General features: G+C 36.5%; 1 protein-coding gene across 1 annotated transcript in view; it reads right to left on the bottom strand.

The window, feature by feature from the left end:
- The window catches only part of FMR1NB (FMR1 neighbor), a 38,102-nt gene that overhangs the window by 5,733 nt on the left and 7,972 nt on the right, over positions 1-24,397 (bottom strand). The window contains exons 2-4 of the mRNA XM_006171098.1: positions 21,293-21,412; positions 15,411-15,551; positions 13,961-14,057 (exon numbers count right to left, since the gene is read on the bottom strand). Coding sequence (XP_006171160.1) covers positions 13,961-14,057; positions 15,411-15,551; positions 21,293-21,412 — 358 coding nt within the window. The remainder of the gene's footprint in view (positions 1-13,960; positions 14,058-15,410; positions 15,552-21,292; positions 21,413-24,397) is intronic.

Here is a 24,397-nt window from a genome sequence, read left to right as displayed (position 1 = left end):
AGTCAATTTGATCATTTGATCCTCCAGAATAGGGATGCCATCCTACTTACCTCTGTTGACATCAGTGCTACCCACTATTTTTTTTTTAATTTCTTATTTCTATTTATTTTATACATTCAGTCTCATGTTATTTAGGTTACAAAGTGAATATTCCAACATCTGTTCCTTTCTCACCAGTCCAGTTGACAATACTATAAAGTTATCTTCAATAGATAATAATCCATTTCTTTGTCCCACAAATGCCTTGCCTCTCTATTTTTCTTGTTAATGTCCTTCCTCAGACTTGACTTCTTCACTCGCCCTCTTCCCACACTGTATCTGGTATTCACAACTATTTACTATGTTTCTATAACCTTTACTCATTCAGTTTCGGCCATAAACACTCAGCTTAGTATAGTCTCTAGAAAAACTTTCCTTTCATCATAGTCTAGCAGGATTTCTCCCTCCTATGAACTTCAACATTGAACAGTAATGGTTCACATTACATTAGCATTCATAATTTTCAAATCATTTTCATTCACTATAGCTATCATGTGCTAGTCAATCCCATACTTCCTTGTGTATATGTGGACAGTGGATAGAAGGGCACCTGAGAGGCTAGCATATGCTAAGAACATGGCTACATGCTTTACATACTTTATTTCTTTTAATCCTCACGACAACCCTAGAAGGTGGACAGTTTGTTTCCTATTTTGCAAAGGATTTAACTGGGGCTGAGAGAGGTAAGATAACTCACCTAAGGTCACACATAACTAGTAAATGGAGATGCTAGGATTTAAACGCAGATCTGTCTGACTGTAAAGTACAGGTTCTTTCCGTGAGCCCAGGCTGCAATGTTAGCTAATAACAGCTAACCACAAGAATTATGATAGACCTCCAACCTGCCAAGGCCTGTTAATAAGCACTTCATGTGTATGATCTCATGGAATCTTTTCATAATGACCTGATGAGCTAAGTACTATTGCTATCATTGCCATTTTTCAGATGGGAAAATTGAACTACTAAGGGAGAGAGTAACTTCCCCCTGGGGGGATGGCCACTCCGCAATCCCTTCTCTTCCATTCTCCTCTCGGGATCTTGGGCACACATACACGCACCCAGCATGAGTTTAAGCCACCAGGTCTGAGACTAGAACCGCGGTCGACTACGTGGAAGTCCAGTGACATAGCCATTATGCCAATCGCTGGTCCCACAGAGAAAATGGAAATGTTAGTTAATTTTTATCAACAAATGTTTATTTTTATGTTCACAGGGTTTTCACTTTCTAAGAATGAGACATACGTCAAGGAGAAAAAAATAGTGTTCATGACAGAGATGAGGAGAGAAACCAAAAAGAGAAAGAGAAATATTTTGCATACAATATTATGAAGCGGCATTAACAGGTAAATTGTCCTATCTCAATGCTAGGCAACATGCAGAAGAGTACACCAGGATCCTGACAGTACTGCTTAGCTATAGAGCAACCAGGTTCTGAGAAGGTGGGGCCCAGAGATAGATAAGCCAGCTTTTGAAATGACTTTGAAGGTAATACTCACTTTTCTCCCCTAAAACTGCATTACTAGCTTGTCACTAAGCTCCACTAGGTAAGACATATATGGAGCAAAGAAACACTTTTTTCTCAATTAATCATAAAAGAAGTCCCCAGGTAAAAATGAAATAGTAAGCGAAGGCCAAAAATATATTTATATGATTTACCTATGGCCTCTTCATATTGCTGTGTTTTTAACTTCAGTCTTAAAAAATGAAAAAAAAAAAACTAAACTAACTACACAGTTCTCAGTCCTTTGGGGCAAGATGTATTACAAATTGCAAAATTTTTTTGGATTTTAGCAAGCCGATATGAGATATATGATATGACATGATATGATAAATATTACATGACACTCCCATGAAGTTTGGAGCAGCACCTCATAATCAAACATAGTAATGTTATTGTAACAAAATATATGAGTATTCTTTGTAAGCATTAAATAATGACTGGAAGAAATCTTAGGTCGGGCCAAATCAGGTTTTGCTACCAAATGAGTTAGGAAAAAAATTCTCTAGGTTTGCAGAACTTTTTGAATTTCAGAATTTTAGAAAAAAATTGAGGACTTATAATTATTTTTATTTTTAAGATTTTTTTTTTTGCCATAGGGGTGCATGCACTTGCTGGAGAGAGACAGAGAGATGGAGAGACGGAAAGTGATAAATCACCCTCCAGAGGTGATGGCCACACTGCAATCCCTTCTTAATTCTCTCAGGATGTTGGGCAAGCATGCACACATACCCTGTGTGATTTTTTTTTAAGAGGTTTTTGCTATAGGGCATGTGCACTCGCCAGACAGAGAGAGACAGAGAGACAGAAAGTGAGAAATCATCCCACAGGGGGATGGCCACGCCGCAATCCCATCTCCTCCATTCTCCTCTCAGGATCTTGGGCACGCATGCACACGCACCCAGCGTGAGTTTTAAGCCACCGGGTCCCAGACGCAATCCGCGGTCGACCACGTGGGAGTCCAGCTACATAGCCATTACTCTAACTGCTGGTCCCCCATGTGATTTTCAAACTGCCAGTCTGGGGCTTGAACTACGGAGTCAGTCATGTGGGATCCAGTGCTTTAACTACCATGCCACCTGTTGGCCCATAGGGCTTATAATTATTTCTAATGCTGTGACTTCAACATAGCCCACTTTACATAATCAAAACTATCGTTTTCTTTATCCATGTATTTTAAATTTGCTGGTCTATATTTCACCTTAATTAACAAAGAAAATGCAACACAGCTTTATTAGTTTAAAATTCCTGCACTGGTTTAGGTTTCAGAGGACCTGCTTTTAGGTTCAGCCTTATCAACTGGCTATATTCATTACTGAACTCCAATCCTAGTATCTAATGAAAATGCCTAACCAAAAAAATAGGGGTGAAATGATTTACCCTGTGTCCTAAAAATGATGTCCTTATTTCCATAAAATATGACATAAACTGTCATATATCATGGCCAGCATACTCACAACTGAAAAATTCAGGTCAACTTACCTCACATTTAGTCACTTATCAATACATTTGTTCATCTCTGAAATGAGCACTATTATAATTAGTACAGACATAAAGATTTTTTTAAAAACCATAGGACCTGTCCTCTACAAGCTTAGAATTTAGAAGGGATGCATATATACAGGCTGATAATGATATTGTGTGGAGATAAGTCCAAATAGATGTAAGCAGAGATTGGTAGGAAACAAACAGGAAGCAGCCAACCCAGTATGGGCACTAGGTTTGAGGTAAGCTTCCTAGAAGAGGTGACATCTAAGCTGAAGTCTATAGGCTGAGTGGAGTGAGCTGGATAAAGAAGAGAGGTTGAGAGTTATGTAAGAGCCTTTCATCAGTGGATATACTGTGTGAAAATTTCAGTGTATTGAAGTGCCATGTGGTAGGCAAACATCAAGCTGAGTAATGTGATTGGAAATGCTAAGTAAGCCCACTGAGAAGTTCTAGTGATAAATATAAACAGTTGTAGTTGTAGACTTTTTTTTCACCCTAGGAGTTCACAGGAGTCTAGACCTAAGAGCAGAAAAGTGGTATGGATTCAGTTTCAATGAAGTAAGAATGCTGAAGCAAATAGATTAATGGACTAGACAATAGGATCCAGACCAAATAAATAACAGATGATGTTACAAAAATGGCAGACAAGAGAGTTAAAGGAAAGTGGGTCGAGGGTGTCTCAATGAGTGAAGGAATAGGTGTCAGAGTAGAGCAGGGAAACATTAGAAGAAAGACAGCTATAAGTTAAAGAGTAATATTTGGAAGTTTAAGATTTCAGACATGATTTTCAACTTTTGGTAAATGACAATGTTTAAGACATGGCCATGATAGGGCCATATGGTGGTGCAGCAGTGAAACATGACGTTCTCTAAGGCTGACGCATGTGGAAGGTTGCTGGTCTGCATCTGGAAACCTCCCTGAGTATACCAGGCACACCTACCCATGATTCAAGCTGGCTGAAGCTGGGGTTGGATTATGGCTTCAAGACCCTGTAAGGAGTGATATATTTCTCTTTTTTTCTGTCTCTGTCTCACTCACGGAATAAATAAACCTTTTAAACATGATATGAAGCAAAACATTTGAAAAATATTACAAAATTATCTGTTGATGATAATATGTATGATAATATCTTTGACTGGACTAATATATAGCAAGTTTATGACGGGAAAATATATTTGGTATGCTGTAATGATATACAGTGATTGAATGTAAAATAAATTAATTAATTTTTTAAATATGCTATGTCCAGGAAGGTGAGTGGCCAATGATAAGTAGAGGAGAAATTCATTAGAACTGAGTACCTCAGGAAATTCAGACAAGGACATGTGTGCAAACTCACTCATCGGCATGTGTGCCTGGCATATGCAGGGAGGTTTCCAGATGCAAACCTCAAGTAGAGTAATGTGGTTAGAAATGCTAAGTAAGCCAACTGAGAAGTTCTAGTGATAAATATAAACAGTTGTAGACTTTTTTTACACCCTAGGAGTTCACAGGAGGCTAGACCTAAAAGCAGAAAAGTGGTATGGATTCAGTTTCAACCTTCCACATGAGTCAGCCTTGGAGAACGTCATGTTTCACTGCTGCACCACCATCTGGCCCTATCATAGGCATGTCTTAAACACTGTCATTTACTGAAAGTTGAAAATCATGTCTGAAGTCTTAAATTTCCAAATCTTACTCTTTAACTTATAGCTGTCTTCTAATGTTTCCCTGCTTCCCTGCTTTACTCTTGCTACATCTGTTCCTTCACTCATTGAAACACTGCCCCACCCCCCAGTTCCTTTAACTCTCTTGTTTGCCATTTTTGTAACATCATCTGTTATTTATTTGGTCTGGATCCTATTGTCTAGTCCATTAATCTATTTGCTTCAGCTTTCTTACTTCATTGAAACTGAATCCATACCACTTTTCTGCTCTTAAGCCTAGCCTCCTGTGAACTCCTAGGGTGAAAAAAAATTATACAACTGTTTATTTCTATCACTAGGGGCCTAGATCCTCATAACATAGATTGTGAGGCTGCCAAGGAAGATGAACATGGAAGACCACAATACTGAGAAAGTATCTGAATCGAAGTCAAAGTTTGATAAATATTTGCTGAATGAATGAATGAATGAAGAGTTTATGAGAGAGGATCTAATGTAGTTCCAAAGGAAAAGCATGTCAGATTCATTTGGGAGCCTTAAACAGTACAAATTTCAGGAGCAACCCTCAGTCTTACTAAAGGAATTTCTAGGGTACAGCCTGGGAATCTGTGTTATTAAATGTTGCCAAGGTTACTTCCATAGATGCTACCTACAGACCAAAGTTCAAGAATTACTGGTCTATTGTGCTCATGGATATGTATATATTAGCTGTGCTTGCTATTGAAAATATTTAGATTAATTAAGATCTTTAGTGAATCAATAAAATGTGAGGGGGAAGGGAAAGCATAGAAAGCAACCATAGATACCAGAGACAGTGTGGGAGGAGGGTGAGAGATGGCAGAGGGTGAGAGATAGGGAATCAAGGATGGGGGGGGAAGCAAATTATACAGGAAACAAGAAAATGAAAAATTATTTGTTGACAATTACACGTATGTTGATGTGCTTGATTGAGCCAATATATAGTGTATTCTGGATGGAAAATTTCACTCTGTATGCTGTAATGATGTATAGTGAATGAATGTAAATAACTAAACCTAAATTTAAAAAACTCATCAAGAGCTCTTAATGAGAGTCCATGAAAGAGCTGTAAGGGCCCACTTTAATTCTCGGAAGTCACATGCCAAATTAAAAAAAAAAAAAAGAATTATTGGTTTATGTTTTATTTTTTCTTAACAAACTCTAATTCATTCTAATTCATAAATACAATAAGATAGTAAAAGAATATAACATCAACTTTATAGATAGAAAAATAATTTGCCATTTGCAAAGTCACAAAGATTGTTATATAACAATGTATCAATTTTTCTGATCAATGTTCATTGAGTTACCTACTACATGAACTAGAAAGTAGTGATTCTCAAAGTGAGTGTAAATCACTTCTTAGGCTTGTTAAAAAAGACTTTTGGGTCTGAGCCCCAAAATTTCTGATTCAGCAGATGTGACTGAAGCCTAAGAATGTGCATTTCTTAAAAAAATGTTCAAAGGGGATGCCAGTGATGCTAGTTCAGAGACCCCAATCTGAGAACCAAAGTTCTACACACAAAAAAGTATGAAGCCTTCAAGGAAGTTACAGTCTAGCCAGAGAAAGAAAACTAGTAACAGGAGGATAGGATACATTTGTGTTAAATGTTGTGTTAGGGACCAGGTGTGGTGATTAAAGATATAGGAGTCCCACATGGCTCATCATGGTTCAAGTCTTGAACCTGGCAGCTTGCTTTCTCTCTCTCCTTCTCTGGTCAAATTAAAACTAATAATAATAATAATTAATAAAGTAAAATAATTCTTGAAAACACTTTTGTTAAATTCAGAATACATATGCAGAAAGAGGTTCTAAGAATAGAGAAATCATTAAGACGAGGAACATTTGAAAAATACTTCACAAAGGAGCAGGGGCAGTTGTAATTTGAAGAACAGAAAGAGCTCAAATAAATGAAGTGGATAAAGAACAATCCCAAAATATGGGAGAAACATAGGCAAAAGAACAGAGGCAAGAATAAAGCCTGGGGTATGACAGAAAAATAAATATATTTCCCTGACAAGGGAAAAGACATGTGCATAAGGCCATCAGGTGGTGTGGAGATTAAGTTGCTAGATTTCCATGTGGCAGATCATAATTCAAGTCCCGGACCCAGCAATTTGAAAATCATGATAGGTGCATGTGCGTGTATGCCCCAAATCCCAACAGGAAAATGGAGGAGAGGAGGTTGCAGTATGACCATCCTTTTAGGGGGTGATTTCTCACTTTTCCTCTCATGGTATCTCTCTGGTGAGCAAACATGCCTTATGGTAAAAGCCTTAAAATATATGTATAGGGACCAGCAGTTAGCATAATGGCTATGTCGCTGAACTCCCATGTAGTCGACCGTGGTTTGAGTCTCGGACCCAGTGGCTTAAACTCATGCTGGGCACGTGTGCATGCATGCCCAAGATCCCAAGAGGAGAATGGAGGAGAAGGGATTGTGGTGTGGCGAAGTCTGAGAAGAAATATTATTAATATTATTGGAGTTAGAGATGGCTAACTAACTCCAAAATAGATGGCTTTGGACTCTATAGCCCTTTGAGTAGACTTGAAGTAACAAGATGCCACTGTTTTGTTTTGCAGTTTCTCTCTCTTTCCTATAGTAGAAAAAATCAAGCAACTCATAAAATGACTTGGAATCCCTGCCCTATCCCTATGCAATCCTGAACAAGAGACCCAACCTCCCTGATGCTCTCTTTTGAAGGTCAAATAAGACAATGTATGCAAAACCTTATATAAACTAGAAAAGGCCAGACATAATAATGGGTTTTATCCGTACCTCTTTCACATGCCTTAGACCTTCTACCTTTAGATACTTGTATATATACCTTATAAGACTATGTGTACCTTGAGAGCACACTGCATGATCTGATTCATCCATCATTCACAACATCTAACATAAGGCCTAGAACCTAAATATCTTGAAGTTACATGTTTTCTGTTCTTGAATGCTATAATGAAATGAAATAATACTATTTTAAGGAGTTTGATCTGGTAGGACATTGTATTATGGATTAGAGGGAGAATAGATTAGGAGTTTAGGTATGTGTCCAAAGTGGCTTGGCTGGTATACTCACTCACTCACTCTTTGCCTAAGGGCAATGTTACACATTGCCATTTAAGTACCAGGAAACTTCTTCAGGACTTATTTCCCAGCCATCTTCCAAACCCCATTTGTAGCCCCATTCCAGATATTGTCCTTCTTATAAAAATAACCCTTTGGTTTAGGCATATAATTACAGTGCCCTACTCAGTTCCCAACCTTGCTTTTGCCCTTGAAATGCTAGCTTTGTTTCACTTTTGCTTTCTCTCCCGAAACCCCTTGCCCAGGACAGGATAAGGCATAGAATGCCTAGACTAAGTTGTGACCATAAAATGGAAAAAGGTAAATCTCAGATTCATTTCAAAGAAAAACAAAAAAAGGACAGGGAGATTAAGTGAAAGGTTATATACTGAGCATAAAGGAAAGGAGATAGCTACAAATAGAACTACCTTATGATCCAGCAATTCCACTCCTAGGTAACTACCCAAAGGATAGGGCTACACTCAATCAGAAAAACACTTACACATCCATATTTATTGTAGCATTATTCACAACTAGTAAGACATGGAATCAACCCAAATGTCCAAGAACAGATGAGTGGATTGAAAAAGTGTGGTACATATACACAATGGACTACTACTCAGCCATTAAAAACATTGAGACCCTGGCATTTGATAGATAGTGGATGAATATGGAAGACTTAATGCCAAGTGAAGCAAGCCAGACTATAAAAGAGAGATATTGAATGTCCCCACTTAATACATACTGAATGTCTGCACTCAATGTCAGAAACTGGGAGATAGGAAGGTATAAAAACATGGAGAGCAACTGTGTATACTAGAGACAGTGTGGAAGGAGGGTAATGGGCAATGGAGGAGTGAGAGGAAAGCAATCAAGGGGGAAATAAATAAAAACCATAGTGTATGCTTTAAAGATATACAATAATTAAATGTAAATAAGAAAACATAAAATTTAAATGCAAAAAAATAAAAAAGAATCATTCACCCAGAGAATCTCAGAAAATTAGGGTCAGAAAGGACATTAGAGGTACCAACAATGGTGTAATGTTTACATCGCTGGACTCCCACATAGATGACTGTGGTTCAAATTCCGGATTCAGCAGCTAAAAACTTACATCAGTGTATGCCCAAAATCCTGAGAGGAGCATGGAGGAGAAAGGACTGTGGTATGGTTTCCCCACTCAGGGGTGATTTCGTGCCTTCTGTCTCTATAGCGAGTGCATACGTCCTATAGCAAAAGTGTCTTTTTAAAAAGTGACCTTAGAAATCGTCTAACTCAAGTCTCTAATTTTATAAGAAAATCAATATCCAAAGAAATTAAAGTCACCCATGAAACTGGTGGTAAAAACAGAATTAGAACACACATGGTTTTTTCTATGCACTTCTAAAATTCTCTGATAAACAAGAGCAGGGGTTTTAGAGACAAGGACAGTTGGGAGAAAAAAGAAAAGCAGACTGAGATGGATCAGGACAGAGAGAACCACAAAATCCAAGAGAAGAATGTCTCAAAAATGTTTCAAGAAGGAAGTAGTCAACAATGTACTGAGACAAAAAGGTCAAGTTGGATGAGAACTGAGAAAAGGCCATTGCGTTTTGCAACAAAGTTATTAGTTACTTGGTAACAGACTGTTCTTTCTAACAGTACCTACTATTCCAGAATTCTCTAAAATGCTTCCCTTAGAGTTCCTGCAATGGGAACACCTCAAACATATAATCCACACATAATGAGGTTCTCCTATTATTTCAATAACTAAACTTCCTTGAACAGGGTCCAAGAAGAACTGGCATTATTCGAATGTCAAATCTGTAGGGATTCACATTAGAACAGAGTTCCAATTTGCTCACACTCTTGACCGACCGAATATATTTTATCAAAAACCTTATAGACTAGTCATACTTTGAAAATGTACAGATTTTATTTCCTTCCTCTGAATTCATATGTATATAATCCTAGGTACTTCAAACCTTCCAGCAGTTGGCTAATTACTGCATAAATCTTTCAAAAATAACATTACTAAGCATATTATGCAGTATAATGAAACACACAAACATGGAGATTTGAAAATGTAAATGTCTATTTTTTAAAATTCAATGGGTGATGATTTTTAGGCAATTTTTGGCACATTTATTCCCAATTCTTTACCTTCCTATTCTAAGAAAATAAGTGGCATTCGACTATCAGCATAATTTAAATCACATTATAATACAGAGAAGCACACAGCAGTATTTATTCAAGTGTAGAAATTTTCCATAACAGCCATCTGGCAAGTAGCAACATTGAAAGAGTATGGAGAATATGCCTTTTACATCATCTGTATATGAGATGGTCTATAGCCTTTAACAAAAAATGGCTTTTTTATGAGTTGAAAGAAAACATAGTTTTGTAATTTTCAGGCTTAATTCTGAAATTTTTTCCTAATTCAAAGTTACAAATTCAATCTGATAGGAAGAAAAAGAACATGGAAATGTACTTCATTTGTGTTTAATAGTAATGGTATTATAATGTTTAAATTTTCCACCTTACCAAAGCTATGTACACACTCAAGTATCGTATCATTATACAACACAAAGATGCTTATTTAACTGGCATATGCACAGAGATTTAAGTTTTGCCTAAAAACAGATAAAGATGAGAAACTGAATTTGGCATCAGAAACCACTGTCATTTGGCATTCTATTACCCTAATACTGTAATAGGGACAATTCAGCCACCCCCCTTCTCTCTCCCTAGAGTCTCCACTCCGGCTTCCTTTTGTCCCCATCTACTTGATCTTTTCCTTCCTTATCCTCTAAGAAAGTCTTAAGCCTACCAGTGACACTTAAACCTAATGAAGTTTCTGATCTCTACTAATGAGGATAAAAATAGATCTTATATAACCTTAAGAATGCAATAAATTTCAAAATGCATCTTATATGCTAGTTTAATAAGACTATTAGTAGCAAATTCTTAGAAGGTTTCTCACCAATACTCTCTGTTCCCCTTTGTGTATGTGCAACCAGTTCTTACCATTCCTGAGCTCCAGTCAAGCAGAAGTGAACTAGAGATTCAGTTATAGATTATTCCTTTGCTTAGAAATGACAAGCAATTAGTGGATCTACAGGGATGAGACCCTTTCTGAATACAATGAATTCTGTGGTAAGGCCCTTCACCCTCTAGTCCAAACCTTGTCTTCCTCTCAAAATCCAACTCAAATGGCACCTCCACCATAGAGCCTACCCTGGCGCTCCTACTTTCCCTGATCTCTACTGCTTCTGAATTTTTTAAAGTCATTGCCATCATTCATTTTAGTTCCTAATTATATCCAATGTCATATTGTTATTTATATGTACAATTTAAAGTCATTGCCATCATTCATTTTAGTTACTAATTATATCCAATCTCATATGGTTATTTATATGTACTATGCTTGGGATTTATTTTAAGGTGGGCTTAAGTTTCTTAAAAGTAAAGGCTATGTCTTACATGTTTCTGTATGTTCCACGATACTTAGCTCAAGCAAACACTGAATGAAATTTGATCAACAGTGGAAAGCATGAATTAGGCACCAAAAGAATAAAGTACATTTGGGTCTGGAGAGTAATTATCTTCTTCACCTAAACTGCTTTCACTTCTACCACTCAGATTACTTCTCACATTTCATCCCTCCATCCTTTGCCAGCTGTTAGCTCCTGAGGTGATCTGTAAATAAAGGGCACTGTCCAAATTAAAGGAGCTGGGGAATGTCAAAACATCATTTGTTTTGGATTGCAACTAAAGGCGAGAGGAGAGTTACAACAATTCTTTCCTAAAGGAATACACAAATATTTAATGTATTTAATGTACAGCACAAGATCCAACAGGAGGAAAAGCTTAAGGGTATCTTCCAATGTCAAAAAAGCAAAAGAGGGACCAGCAGATAGCATAGTGGTTATGTTGCTGGACTCCCACAAAGTTGACTGTGGTTTGAGTCCTGGAAACAGTGGCTTGAAACTCATGCCAGGCACATGTGCGCACATGCCTAAAATCTTAAGAGTATAATAGAGGAGAAGGGACTGTGGCATGGCCATCCCCCCTGGGGGGATATTTCGCTCTTTCTGTCTGTCTTTCTGGGGAGCACACACACCCTATAGCAAAAAATCTCTCTCAAACGAAAAAACAGCACAAAAGAATTCTTCCAACCTGGCAGTGGATCATGTTACTTAACATCTGCATTGGGCTTTTAGCTACTCTGATTTAGACAACTGCTTGGCTTCTTTATTTTCCTTTTTAACCACTACCTATTTATTTTATTACTGCATCTGTTTCCCTTTTAATGAGATTATTTATTTTACCTACTCTAATATTTTATTTATCTCTTTTTTCTTTGAGGCAAAGAACAGGAAGTGTGTTAAGAGGATGGTTCTAATGAGGTATCGGGCCTCCATGAAGTGGGGGTTAGCAGCCTCTGGCCTCCATTTAGCTCTGTGTTTGGTATTGGGGATAGGATCTTCATTCTTACACAATTATTCCTTTTGTCTCTAAAATCAGCTAGCCAGGAGAAGTTGACAATGCCCCATACACCCTTAATCATGATTTCTGGAAACTCAGCTAACCAGCAAGCTGAAATTGTCACGTGCTCTGGGGTGGTGATAGGCAGCTCAGAATGACAGAAGAGCTGGTCTTCTACAAAGTAGTAAAAGAAGTAAAACATAAGTCAAAATGTGTGGTGTTCAATATAAATAATCATTCACATCGTTCAAGTCTCTCGAGCAGCTTGTATGACACAGAAAGTAGAAAAAATATTTTTATCAGGGGATAATCCTTTGGATTTCATTTTAGAGAAAAAAGATATCAACAGACCTGAACTATTCCCATAAAACTCCTCAGCAGAGGAATAACAGAGGGGCCATAATGAAGTTATTATACCAGGCTTATTATCCTGGACACCCTCTAAATTGCATGGCATAATCCTGTCCACCAATTTCAAGCAAATGTTATTTCATTTTTGTTCATGGATTATTTTTTTAATGAAACCATTAATGAAGAAAAAGAAGGGTAAAAAATCCCACTCCTACTCCCAATCTTCAGGAAAAAGGGAGAAGTCAAGAAATAGAGAGTACTCACTCAGAATATGAAACTAGGTGAAATCAGAGAGAATTGAACATCAAATGCAAGTGGAATAGCTGAAATGCTGTGACCGAACTAGATTTGAACTAACCTGTTAAGGTGATGTAAGTACATTTGATCTTTACAGAAAGTGGAGTAACATGTATATAGTGTAAATCTTCCTGTGAACACTAAACCATTTTTTGGCAACTTAAATATTACTTTCCTGAGACTAGCATGTGGCATGGTGGTTAAGGCTGGACTCTCACATGGCTAACCATGGTTCAAATCCTGGACCTGGTGCCTTGCTTTCTCACACCCCCCCCCATATCTGTCTTTGTTGAAATTTTAAAAATAGTAATAATGATTATGAATAAAATTAAATAAAAGAATTCTTTTAAAAATATTACCTTTCCATTAACTCAAATGAAAGCATAAAAGATGTTTAATCTTCAATAAGCACCTTCTCTTTACCAGAAAATTTAAGGAGGTACATACTTTCAGGATTATGACAGTGTCTATCCTGTACTTGCACAAACCTGAGATGAGTACTTCCTTATCACTTGTGCTCTTAGTGCTTCATTCACCTCACTTTAGTCCTGGCCCCACTCCGTCCCTCCACACTCGCTCTGTTCAAGTGGAAAGCTATTTGAAAGAACAAACTTGGAAGCACCAAGCTAGTATTTCACTGGCATTTTGTTTAAAATGCTAAGAGATCTAGTACAAATTGGCATACAGAAACACAAGGCTTGAAGACCCAATGGTAGATGATAATTAAAGGCCAATGGCAAATGATTTGGTGGAGAATAATATTTCCAGACATCTTCCTGATTTGAGGTTAAGAGCCACCCCAAGTCATAGACTCCCACATCGCTGACTTATTTTTCCTTCTAATTGGATTTCATTTGATGAAGGAGTGTACAAACATTATGTGAAAGGATGTTTTGAATGTATGGAAAAATAAAATAGCATGCATTAAAAAACATTGTGGGAACTCTACTTCTAGGTTTTCCCAAGATTGTTATTTTCAACAAAAGGGACCCAAACATAATATCCGTATTTCTGAAGCATATGAATAAATGTATCTACACACAAATAGCCATGTACACTCAGAAACAAGCAAATAAAAGTTTATGTTTGCCTACCTCCTCTGGCAAAGAGAGCAGCAACAAATGAGCAGACATCCCAGGATGATCATGCTGATCACACCAAGTCCAAACAACCGGAACATCTGTGTAGGCTCTGTTTGTTTAATTATATCCTGTTAAATTTATGACTTAAGCAAGAAAAACAAATCTGAGCTCTTTCACAAAGTCTTTATTAAAAAAAAAATCTATCAGTTAATAAAACAAAACAAGAAGGCATTCTTATATGGCAGGTAAATACTCTTGCTATTCTGTAAGGAGCAGGAGTTTATGAAATGTTTTGGAAACACAACTAAAGGCTATACTTCCAATATATGCCCCCCATGGCAGCCTTAACAAAATGATCCTACTGTTTCTGCTAACAGGCTATTAAGATGCACAGGATATATTTCTTCCTCAGGCCCTAAGTGTGCTTTTTCCTTGGCCATATGTTATACATCCTAGAGCACTCAAAGAGCAAATTAATCTGTGACAGTTAACTGGGTAAAGAAATAGCTTCCTAAATGTTTACTTCCAAATTACAAAACATTAAATTATACAAGGAATAAAGAATTTGCAGGTGAATATGAATATTTTAGTCTTATATTCACTAAGAAATGCATTCTAATGTGATTGGGGAATTATAAGTCATGGTTCAATTTTTTTTCCTCTACACAAACCAAATGTCTCTTCACACATAATGTAAGGACCAAACTGATGAATGAATTAAAAATACCATGTGACAGTGTTAAAACTTTAATTCTATATTCATGATCAGGTTTTACTTTCCATTATTAATGCTACATGTTCAACAAAGAGCTGTAAATTGAATGGGGGCTATATTAACCTAAGATATTGTTTTGCATGCATCCTTTTTGTGATATTTGTTAGTGTTTCATCATCTCAAATCTGTTCATCATGGGGCCAATTGGTAGTACATCCTCACTGTCCAAATGAAGGTAGCAAAAACAGATGGTCTGGTTTTCAAAACATTAATAAAAAAGAATTACACAAGAAAAATCTCGTTTAAAAACAAAAGAACAAAGAAAAACTAATAAACAGACCTTAACAAGAAAGATTTAGTCTACTGCTATATACAGAGATGCTAAGGAAGGGATAAATGAGGAGAATTCTACTCAGGAAGAGAAGTTGGGAAAAGAAAAGCAAGCTAGGGCATGTCTAAATTGGTGTGTTTTCCCAGACATTGAGGGTTACACCTTATAGAACCTGAACTCTTTGGAACAAAAGACAGAGAGTGACTAAAACAAGAGTACAGGTGTGACTGATTTTGAACGACCACAGGCTAAGCAGAAATTGCAGAAACCCTGTCCACCTCAGAACTTTCTAAGGACGGCACTTCTCTAGGACCAGGAATCCACATTAAGTGTGCAAGATCCACATGTGAACTTATGCCATTGTGACCTTTATTTAATTTTTACAAACATAAATAAATGAAAAACAATAAACTTACTGTCTCTTATTGGAGAAAAGCAACTGAAGTCACTGGCCACAACTGAAGAAAAACAGCATTTGTATTTCAGACATTCACTCTCCTTAATATCTTGTGCCTTCCTGCAAGGTTTTACCACCTGATTCTCCTTTACAATGCATGCTTTTGGAAAAAGAAATCCAAGAAGATAATTCAGCATGGTTAAGAAGTACTTTTCTTAATTAAATAATTACTACAAGGCAAAAATATGAAAAACAAACATTTAAGCTAATACACTTAAAAGATTCATTGATGTATACAGATGAAATAAATGCTAAAAAAAAGTTAAACTGAAAATTACCAAAGTTATTTAACATCACTTTTTCAATTCTAGATGAGTTGCAGAAAAGTATTAATACAATTGTTAACAGATCATTGTAACGTAGTTTTAAAAAGGGCTATAAATCATGAGCTGAGTGGTGGTGATACAAATATAATAGAGAAGTGAATAACAGCAGGCCAAACACCCATGTAAATACCAGGTATAGTGTGTATGGAAGAGTAGGGCCTGAGGAAGGACATTCAGAAGAAAAATTTGGAGGCAAAACATTAATGGGACAAAGAAATGTGGCATTATCTGAAGATATTTTATAATTTAATCAACTGGACTAGAAAGAAATGTTCACATATTAAAATATTCACTTCATAAGCTAAAAAATGTGATTGAATGTATAAAAAAGAGAAATTAAAAAATTAAAAAATTTAAAAAATTTTAAAAAGTAAAAGTGATACACTGTTGGTGCCAGCAGGTGGCTTAGTGGTTAAAGAGCTGAACTCCCATATAGCCGATCAGAGTTCAAGTCCCAGACCTGATGGCTTGAGAATCATGCTGGGTGCATGTGTATGCGTGCCCAATATCCCAAGAAGAAAATGGATAAGGGACTGCAGTGTGGTCATTCCCCCTGGAGGGTACTTTCTCATTTTCCTTCTCTCCGGAAAGTACATGTGCCCTATGGCAAGAACCTTAAAAAAAAAGAAAAACTGACACACTGTTAAAATAATACTGCAGAGGGGCTGGCAAGCGGCATGGTGGTTAAAGGCGCTGGACTCCCACATGGCCGACCACGGTTCAAGTCTCGGACCTGGTGGCTTGCTTTCTCACTTCCTCTCTCTCTCTCTCTGTGTCTCTCTGATCAAACTGGAAAATAATAATGATAATAATAATAAATAAAGTCAAATAATATCCCCACCAATACTTATTAAAAAATAATAATAATACTGCAGATATTCTCTTACTGAATTTTATTAAACTACAGAAACTCACCAAAAGCATCAGTGAGAACGAATGTAACTAAAATTCACATGGCTTACTGCTAGAGAACAAGGAAACAATACTAGTGGGATTGACCTACTTTCTTTGAATACTTATCATATTGGCACCACAATACATTTTAAGATTCTTCTTTTTGTCTTTAAGTTATGTTTCTATAATTCTGAATAGTCAATGATTTATGGCATAAATATCAAGATTCACGCAAGTGAAATAAATCCATACTTATCTGAATCTAAAAAACTTGCAAGCTTAAATAGCTGATTTTTTAAAATAGCCCGGTTTATAAGAGAAAAAAAAGAACAAAGTCCAATATCAGATTTTTATTTAAAAAGAAAAACCTTAACAGTATAAGAAGTTTTCACAAAGTTCATGAGAAATGTGTATTATGAAAAATGATACATGAATTTCATGTTTTTTGCACCAAAATAAAAATAAATATTTTTCCAGTTTTTCTGAAGTCCTCCCATATGTCTTAAGATGAAGTTCTGTATGTCTTAAGGCCAGATTAGATTCCATTTTATCTCCTATACTGTCAACAACTCTAGATTTAAAGTAATAACTAGTGCTTTATAATCACTCCAAAGTACTTTAATGTCAACAAAATACAACATAATTGTTTAAATTCTATTTTAACCTAATGTTAATATAATAATGTCTTACTCTATTCCTCTTTATTAAATATTGGCAATCCCTGAGACCAGCAGATGGCATAATGGTTACTTCACTGGAGTCCCACATAGTCAACTGCAGTTCGAGTCCCGGACCCAGTGGTTTAAAACTCATACCAGGCACAAGTACGTGCATGCCCCAAATCCCAAGAGAATAGAGGAGAAGGGATTGTAGCATGGCCATCCCCCTGGGGGGGGGGTGATTTCTTGCTTTCTGTCTCTCTGTCTCTCTCCATCTCAAGCACACCATGCCCTACAGCAAAAATCTCTCTAAAAAAGATTGGCAATTCCTGAAATAAAGGTAAAAATAATAAGGTCAGCAAGTGGCATGGTGGTTAAGGCAGCTGGATCCCACATGGTCAACTGCATGGCTTGAGTCCCAGACCCAGTGGCTTAAAAAACATACTGGGCGCCATGACCCCACCCAGTATGTTTTTTAAGAGTAGTAAATAAAACATAATATTTAGCCACAAAACGTCAGGACTCAAGGCCTGGCTTTGGGATTTCCCATCTATGACCTTGGACAAGTCATCTCCTCATTATGGACATGAGCATCTGATCTGTCAAGTGAGGGCAGTATCTGGCTTACTGACACATCAGGCCATTGAGGCAATCAAATGAGGTACTCTGGAGGTATGTCAAGCTCTAAATTAGGGCTGTGCACATGAAAGTTGCAATTATTATTTTGTTATGATCCCAGGAAATAAAAAAAATGGTTAGAAAAAAAAAAACATACTGGGTGCATGTGTGTGTGTGTGCCCAAAATCCTGAAAGAAGTATAAAGGAGACGTGATTATGGCATGGCCATCCCTCCAGGGGGTACTTTCTCACTTTCTCTCTCTTTCTCCAGTGAGCTCATAGGCCCTATAACAAATTAAAATAATAATAATATAAAAATAATGGTTACCATTCACTAAGCACCTATTTGGGCCTGACACTTTGCTTTACATACATTACTACTAATATTTGCAACAAATTCCCAAACTGAGTTTTACAACCCTATTTTTCAAAATAAGGAATTATGGGCCAGCAATAATTCAATGCTCTGCAATGCTACACCTGCATAGGAAGGTCCTGGGTCAGTGTCCGAAGGTCTCTCTGTGTACCAAACATGTCTGCCTACGATCCCTATGATCCAAGCTGGCCAAGGCTGAGGGTGGACAGTTGAGTGAAGACCCAATTGTCTGTCTACTTCTCTTTTTGCTTTACTTCTCTCTCTCATGGAAGAAATAAATAAACTTTTTATAAAAAGTAAATAAAAATGAGGAAATAAAATACTAAAGTAATTTGTGCAAGGTCACAGACTTAATGCATTACTAGTTGGCATGGATATTCATATCCTAAACATTTTAGACAGGTGAGAGTTTAGCCTACTTTATTGTTACAGACCCTTAGTAATCTATTTTTCAGTTCTGCCAGGCCCAAAGTGACTCTCCTCCCCCAGGCTGGACTGCATTTGGAATAGCATGTTCTGCCGTGGGTGTTACAGACCCAAAAGAGGGTGACAATGATCAGGAACTACTCAGAGATGGGACAGACTTTGTGTGTGCTGAGTTTCTAACCACTAACAATGTTCAAAACACCACTTTCAGTGGCATAGTGGTTAAGGTGTTGTACTCCCACATGGCTGACCACAGTTCAAGTACCAGGCCCAGTGGCTTGAAAATCATACCAGCATATGTGTGATTGTATGCCCAAAATACTGAGAAGAGAATATATTACAGTGAGCCCCTGGAGAGTGATATCCTGATTTCTCTCTCTCTGTCTCTCTCTGGTGAGTGCATACACCCTATGACAAAAAACTAAAAAACAAAAACAAACGAAAATACTCTTCACTCTCCAGAAATGCTAAACACAGGATATAAATCATGGAACAGACTGGACTAGATGATCTCTAAAGTCCCTTGTAATATTGCTCTTCTCTTATTTTATATTTAAATTGCATTTAATGGACTTTATGTTAGATATTAAAATTAATTTTGGGGGTCAGCAGGTGGTGTGGTGCTTAATGTGCTGGATTCCCATATGGCCTAATGTGGTTTGAATCCTGGACTTGGTGGCTTGCTTTTTCACTTTCTCTCTCTCTCTTTCTCTCTCTCTGTCTCTGGTGAGTACACATGTCCTACAGAAAAAATGTAAAAGTAATAACAACAAATAAAATAATTCTAATAATAAATAAAATAATTCTTTAAAAATTAATTTTCAGATTTAAATTACTGAGAGACACTTGCAATTTTAAAGAATAAAAAGAGCTAAAATAATTATTATCAAGTTTAAGAATATAATTTTGTCCAAAGGAAGAAAGATCAGGTAAATCTCAAGCTTCCCTGCCAGCCTTTCTCAAAGTTATCATTTTAATCTTCAAGAGATAAATATTTTACAAACAATGCCCTAATGACAACAGATTTTTTTGTAATGATTAAGTTGGAGGAGTGTTTATTTTTAATTATACAGGGGAGGAGATAAATGGGCTAAAAATATTTCACATTTTATGAACTCAGTTATTCTTTTCAAAGATCAGTTATTCTTTCCAAAGATAGTTTGTCCATTTTATACAATATTTAATTAGTTTTCAAAGATTTGAATCAACCTAGGTTAGCTATTTCTCTTAAAATGGAAAATTTGATTTTTTTGGACAAAACTTTTATTTCATACAATTAATTTTTACTCAATTTACTGTGCCAGGTTAAAGAAATATTCGAGAAACAGATATCATATTTGGACTGTTTTTAAAACTGGTTTCAGTGGTTGCATAATATAGTTATTATAGGTAACTGTGTGATAGTTTACATCTGCTATTTTCATAAGCTCTAAGGCTTAAATCATCTTCATAGTTTATGAGCAACTTTGGCATTCATGAAACAATTCTTTTAGCCTATATAACATACTATCTTCCCATATTTCTTTCCCCTCCCATCAATTTTACCATGGCATTGTTTTGTTTTGTTTTGATCTTAATTTATTTTTTACATTTAATCACAATATATTGCTTAAATTGTAAAGTGAATTTACCCAACATGAATACACCTCACACCAGTCCAGTTGAGGATACTACACACTTTATCATCAACAGGCAACAATCCATTTCTGTGTCCCATATTTTGAATTTAAGAAACTAGTTTGTTTTGGTAAGTTTTATAATGCCTATTTTGTATTTGGTGAAACCAGTACAGAAAAACATGAAGGGATTTATGTAAGGCCAAAGAAAAAGTCAGAGGCAGGGTCTGGAGTTAAACAATAGATAGAATTTTGTGCCTAGATACATGTATTAAATTTTGTTAGATAATTTTGCATGCATTTTAATAGAAGTTTTATTTTTATAATTCATTTATGTGAGGCTTCTCCTTGAAAGGATGCCACATGTTGTACAAAATGAAACGTGTTCAGTTGTAGTTAATAATTCTCAGGGGTCATCATGTGCTTGATAAACACATTATATACAGAATCACAAAAAGACGATGTGACTTGAAATCTGGACGTTTTATCATTAAAACAGATGGGAAAACATCTGGTATATTCCATAACATCAGAGCCACACAGTATCCTGCTTAATGCCAAACAAGACATTGATTTCACAATACTGGGTCCTAGACTAAATTTCAGGCAATGCCATTCAGGTAAATCATAAAAGGTTCAGATAACTTGCAAAAGAAAAATATTTTATAAAGACTAAAACACATTTATAAAATGCCTTACATATATTGTCTCACTTCATCCTCACAATTTTGTTATGGTAAATATATTCATTTTGAAGATGAGGACACTGAGATTCAGAGAGATTATCTTGCCTAAGGCAAAGGGCAGAGTCAAGATTCGAACTCAAATCTGTCTCACCCCAGTGTCAATACATGAAGCTGCCTCCTAACATTTACTATTTTCAAACCAAAGATGTTAGGGGGGAAAAAAATCAAACAAGAACTTACTTGTTGGAAAGAAAAAACTAGACAGTGCTCCCCACACAGATGCTTCTTCCAGAGATTGTCCATCATCATTTTCATTGCTCCTCAGGGTATATTCATCTGAAGACACAGAATCTGAGGACCCTTAAGAAGTAGTGAAATTATTAATCCCAACATATAATGCATTCATTGGTTTCAATGGCTTTTTAATAGTAATTACCTTGGCTTAAATTACTTCTACTAAGTCTAACAGCTAACAGATATTGTACATTCATCTTATAGCAGCTTAGGTATTATTAATAATCAAAATGAGTTTTCACTGTGAAACAAAAAAATGATATTAATTTTTTTTTTTTAGGTTTTTGCCACAGGGCATGTGCACTTACCAGAGAAAAACAAAGTAAGACAGTGAGAGGGAAGGTGAGAAATCACCCCTCCAAGGGGGATGATCACACCTCAATCCCTTCTCCATTATCCTCCCTGGATTTCAGGCATGCACACACAAGCATTTGTCATGATTTTCAAGCCATCAGGTGCAGGACTTGAACCATATTCAACCATGTGGGAGTCCAGCACCTTTATCATCATGCCATCTGCTGGCCACAAATATTAAATTTTAAAATGCTTAAGCTATAGATTGACCTACCCAATTGTTGCACTATAAACAGATAAATAGTTACTTGCCTCTGACAAACAGCATCAACATTTAGAGGTGTAATCAGTTGACAAACTGAAGATGGTATGTGTTCCAACTGTATCACACTCCATCACAAAAACTCTTGACTAATATGCTGGCTTCCTTAGATACTGATAAAAATTAAGAACTTAGATACAATAACATTTTCCTTAGCCTTCTTTCTCACTACTTTGAAGAATCTGTTTGGTCTTATTAGATGGACTGCCTCCTGCATAAGAGGAAAGTACTACAGAATCGTCATATTTCCCAGCACTACCTCTAATAATGCACAGTACCCCACTATATGGCTTACTATAAATGAGTTAACTACCTATAGGAACACATTTAGGTTGTTTTCAATTTATTGATATTATGAAGAACACTACAATGATCACCACTGAGTTACCATTGGTTTGCAATAATTATCACTGTAGCTATACGTTTCCAGATATTCATGGAAATTCCTTAAGATAAACTATTTTTCATTTATTTTTAAACTTTTTTCCATAGGGCACATGAACTTGCTGGAGAGAGACAGAGAAAGAGGAAAAGTGAGAAAGCACCTCTCAGGGGTGTTGGCCATGCTGCAATCCTTTCTTCTCCATTCTCCTCTTGGGATTTTGGGTGGGCATGCACACACATACACACACCTGGCATATTTTTAAAGCTTCAAGGTCCAGGGCTCAAACCACATGGTCAGCATTGTGGGATCCAGCCACCTTAAGCACCACATGACTGCCAGATCAAACATAAATTATTATTATTATTACAATATATTATTATTATTATTATTATTTAGGTTTTGGCCACAGGGCGCATGCATTCGCTGGAAAGAGACAGAGAGAGAAAAGTGAGGAATCACCTTCCAGGCCACGTCGCAATCCTTTTTTTTGTTTGTTTTTTAGAGATTTTTGCCATAGAGCGTGTGCGCTCACTGGACAGGCAGAGAGAGACAGAGAGACAGAAAGCGAGAAATCACTACCCAGGGGGGAGAGCCAGGCTGCAATCCCTTCTCCTCCATTCTCCTCTCGGGATCTTGGGCACACACGCACACGTGCCCAGTGTGAGTTTTAAGCCACGGGGTCCGGGACGCAAACCGCGGTCGACTACATAGGAGTCCAGCGACATAGCCATTACGCTAACTGCTGGTCCCCATCGCAATCCTTTCTCCTCCATTCTCCTCTCAGAGTTTTGGGCACGCATGCACACACACTTCATGTGATTTTCAAGCCACCAAGTCCGGGATTCAAACCATGGTTGATCATGTGGGAGTCCAGCACCTTAACCACCATGACCCCTGCTGGCCTGCAAGATAAATTCTTAAAGGATAGCTCTTGACCATGTCCAAATAATCCTCCATCAAGTACACGTCTACCAATATACCGGCAGTGTCAGTTTTCTTGAACCCTTTTTTGTTGTTGGTAATTGCCAATTTGATGGTCAAAATAAAACAAATTCTCTTTTGTTTTAATTTGGACTTTTGGGTATCAGTGAATTGACATCATCCATACATCTGTTGCATAGTAGAGAATTTAACCCTTAATATGACACATGCTTCAATAAGTTTTTCAAGAAAGTCAGTTATCTTTACATCATTTATGGTGTTTGGGGACGTTAGAAAGTTTAACTTTTTTCTGTAATCAAATCTATCAATCTCTTCCTTCATAATTTTTGCCCTTCATGTCACACTTAGAAAAATATTGTATACTCTAATATTTCCTTCTAACATGTTTATGGTTTCATTTTTTAAATTTAGATCTTTCATCCACTTGGAATATATTTCAGAGTACATAAAGAAGTAGGGAGACATTTTTTGTAGCTGTCGTAATAGGATTTATTAAATTCATGCTTTTTCACTTATAACATCATCATCATGTTCTAAGTCCTCATATAGTGACAGATTGTTTCTCAAATTCTTATTCTGTTCCATTAATGTATCTACTTATGTCCTCTTACCATTGTTATAACTTATATTTTGTATATTTCTATAACTGATCTGGTAATCCTTTCATTAGTCTTTGTTATCAAATTTTTACTTTCAACTTTACAGAATTTTTTAGATGAACTTTAAAATAATTTGGTCAAGTCAAAACAATTCTAATAAGATGTTTATTACAATTATGTTTACTTATTTAACATTCATTTTTAAAACATTTATTTATGTCCCATGTGCTAAGCATTAATACAGTTAAAGCTGAGATTCAGGTGACTCTCATTTAGAGAGAACTAGTAACTTTACAAACTTTTCTCACCTAAGAATGGACGGACACGCACCACTCCCTCCTACTCCATACTCCTCTCGGGATCTTGGGCACGCACGCACACGCTAACCAAAGAATTATTAAATAAAAATATATTCCTCTAGTTGTAGTTTACTACACATTTTCCACTGTTTTGTTCCATTTTAAATCAGGAATAGGAGTGGGATTTTATCAAATTCTTTAATGACTGCT

This window comes from Tupaia chinensis, unplaced genomic scaffold, assembly GCF_000334495.1.
Source record: "Tupaia chinensis unplaced genomic scaffold, TupChi_1.0 Scaffold149333_1, whole genome shotgun sequence".
Taxonomy (NCBI): Eukaryota; Metazoa; Chordata; class Mammalia; order Scandentia; family Tupaiidae; genus Tupaia; species Tupaia belangeri.
Note: the sequence above shows the minus strand (reverse complement) of the source record. Positions and strands in the feature narration are given on the sequence as shown.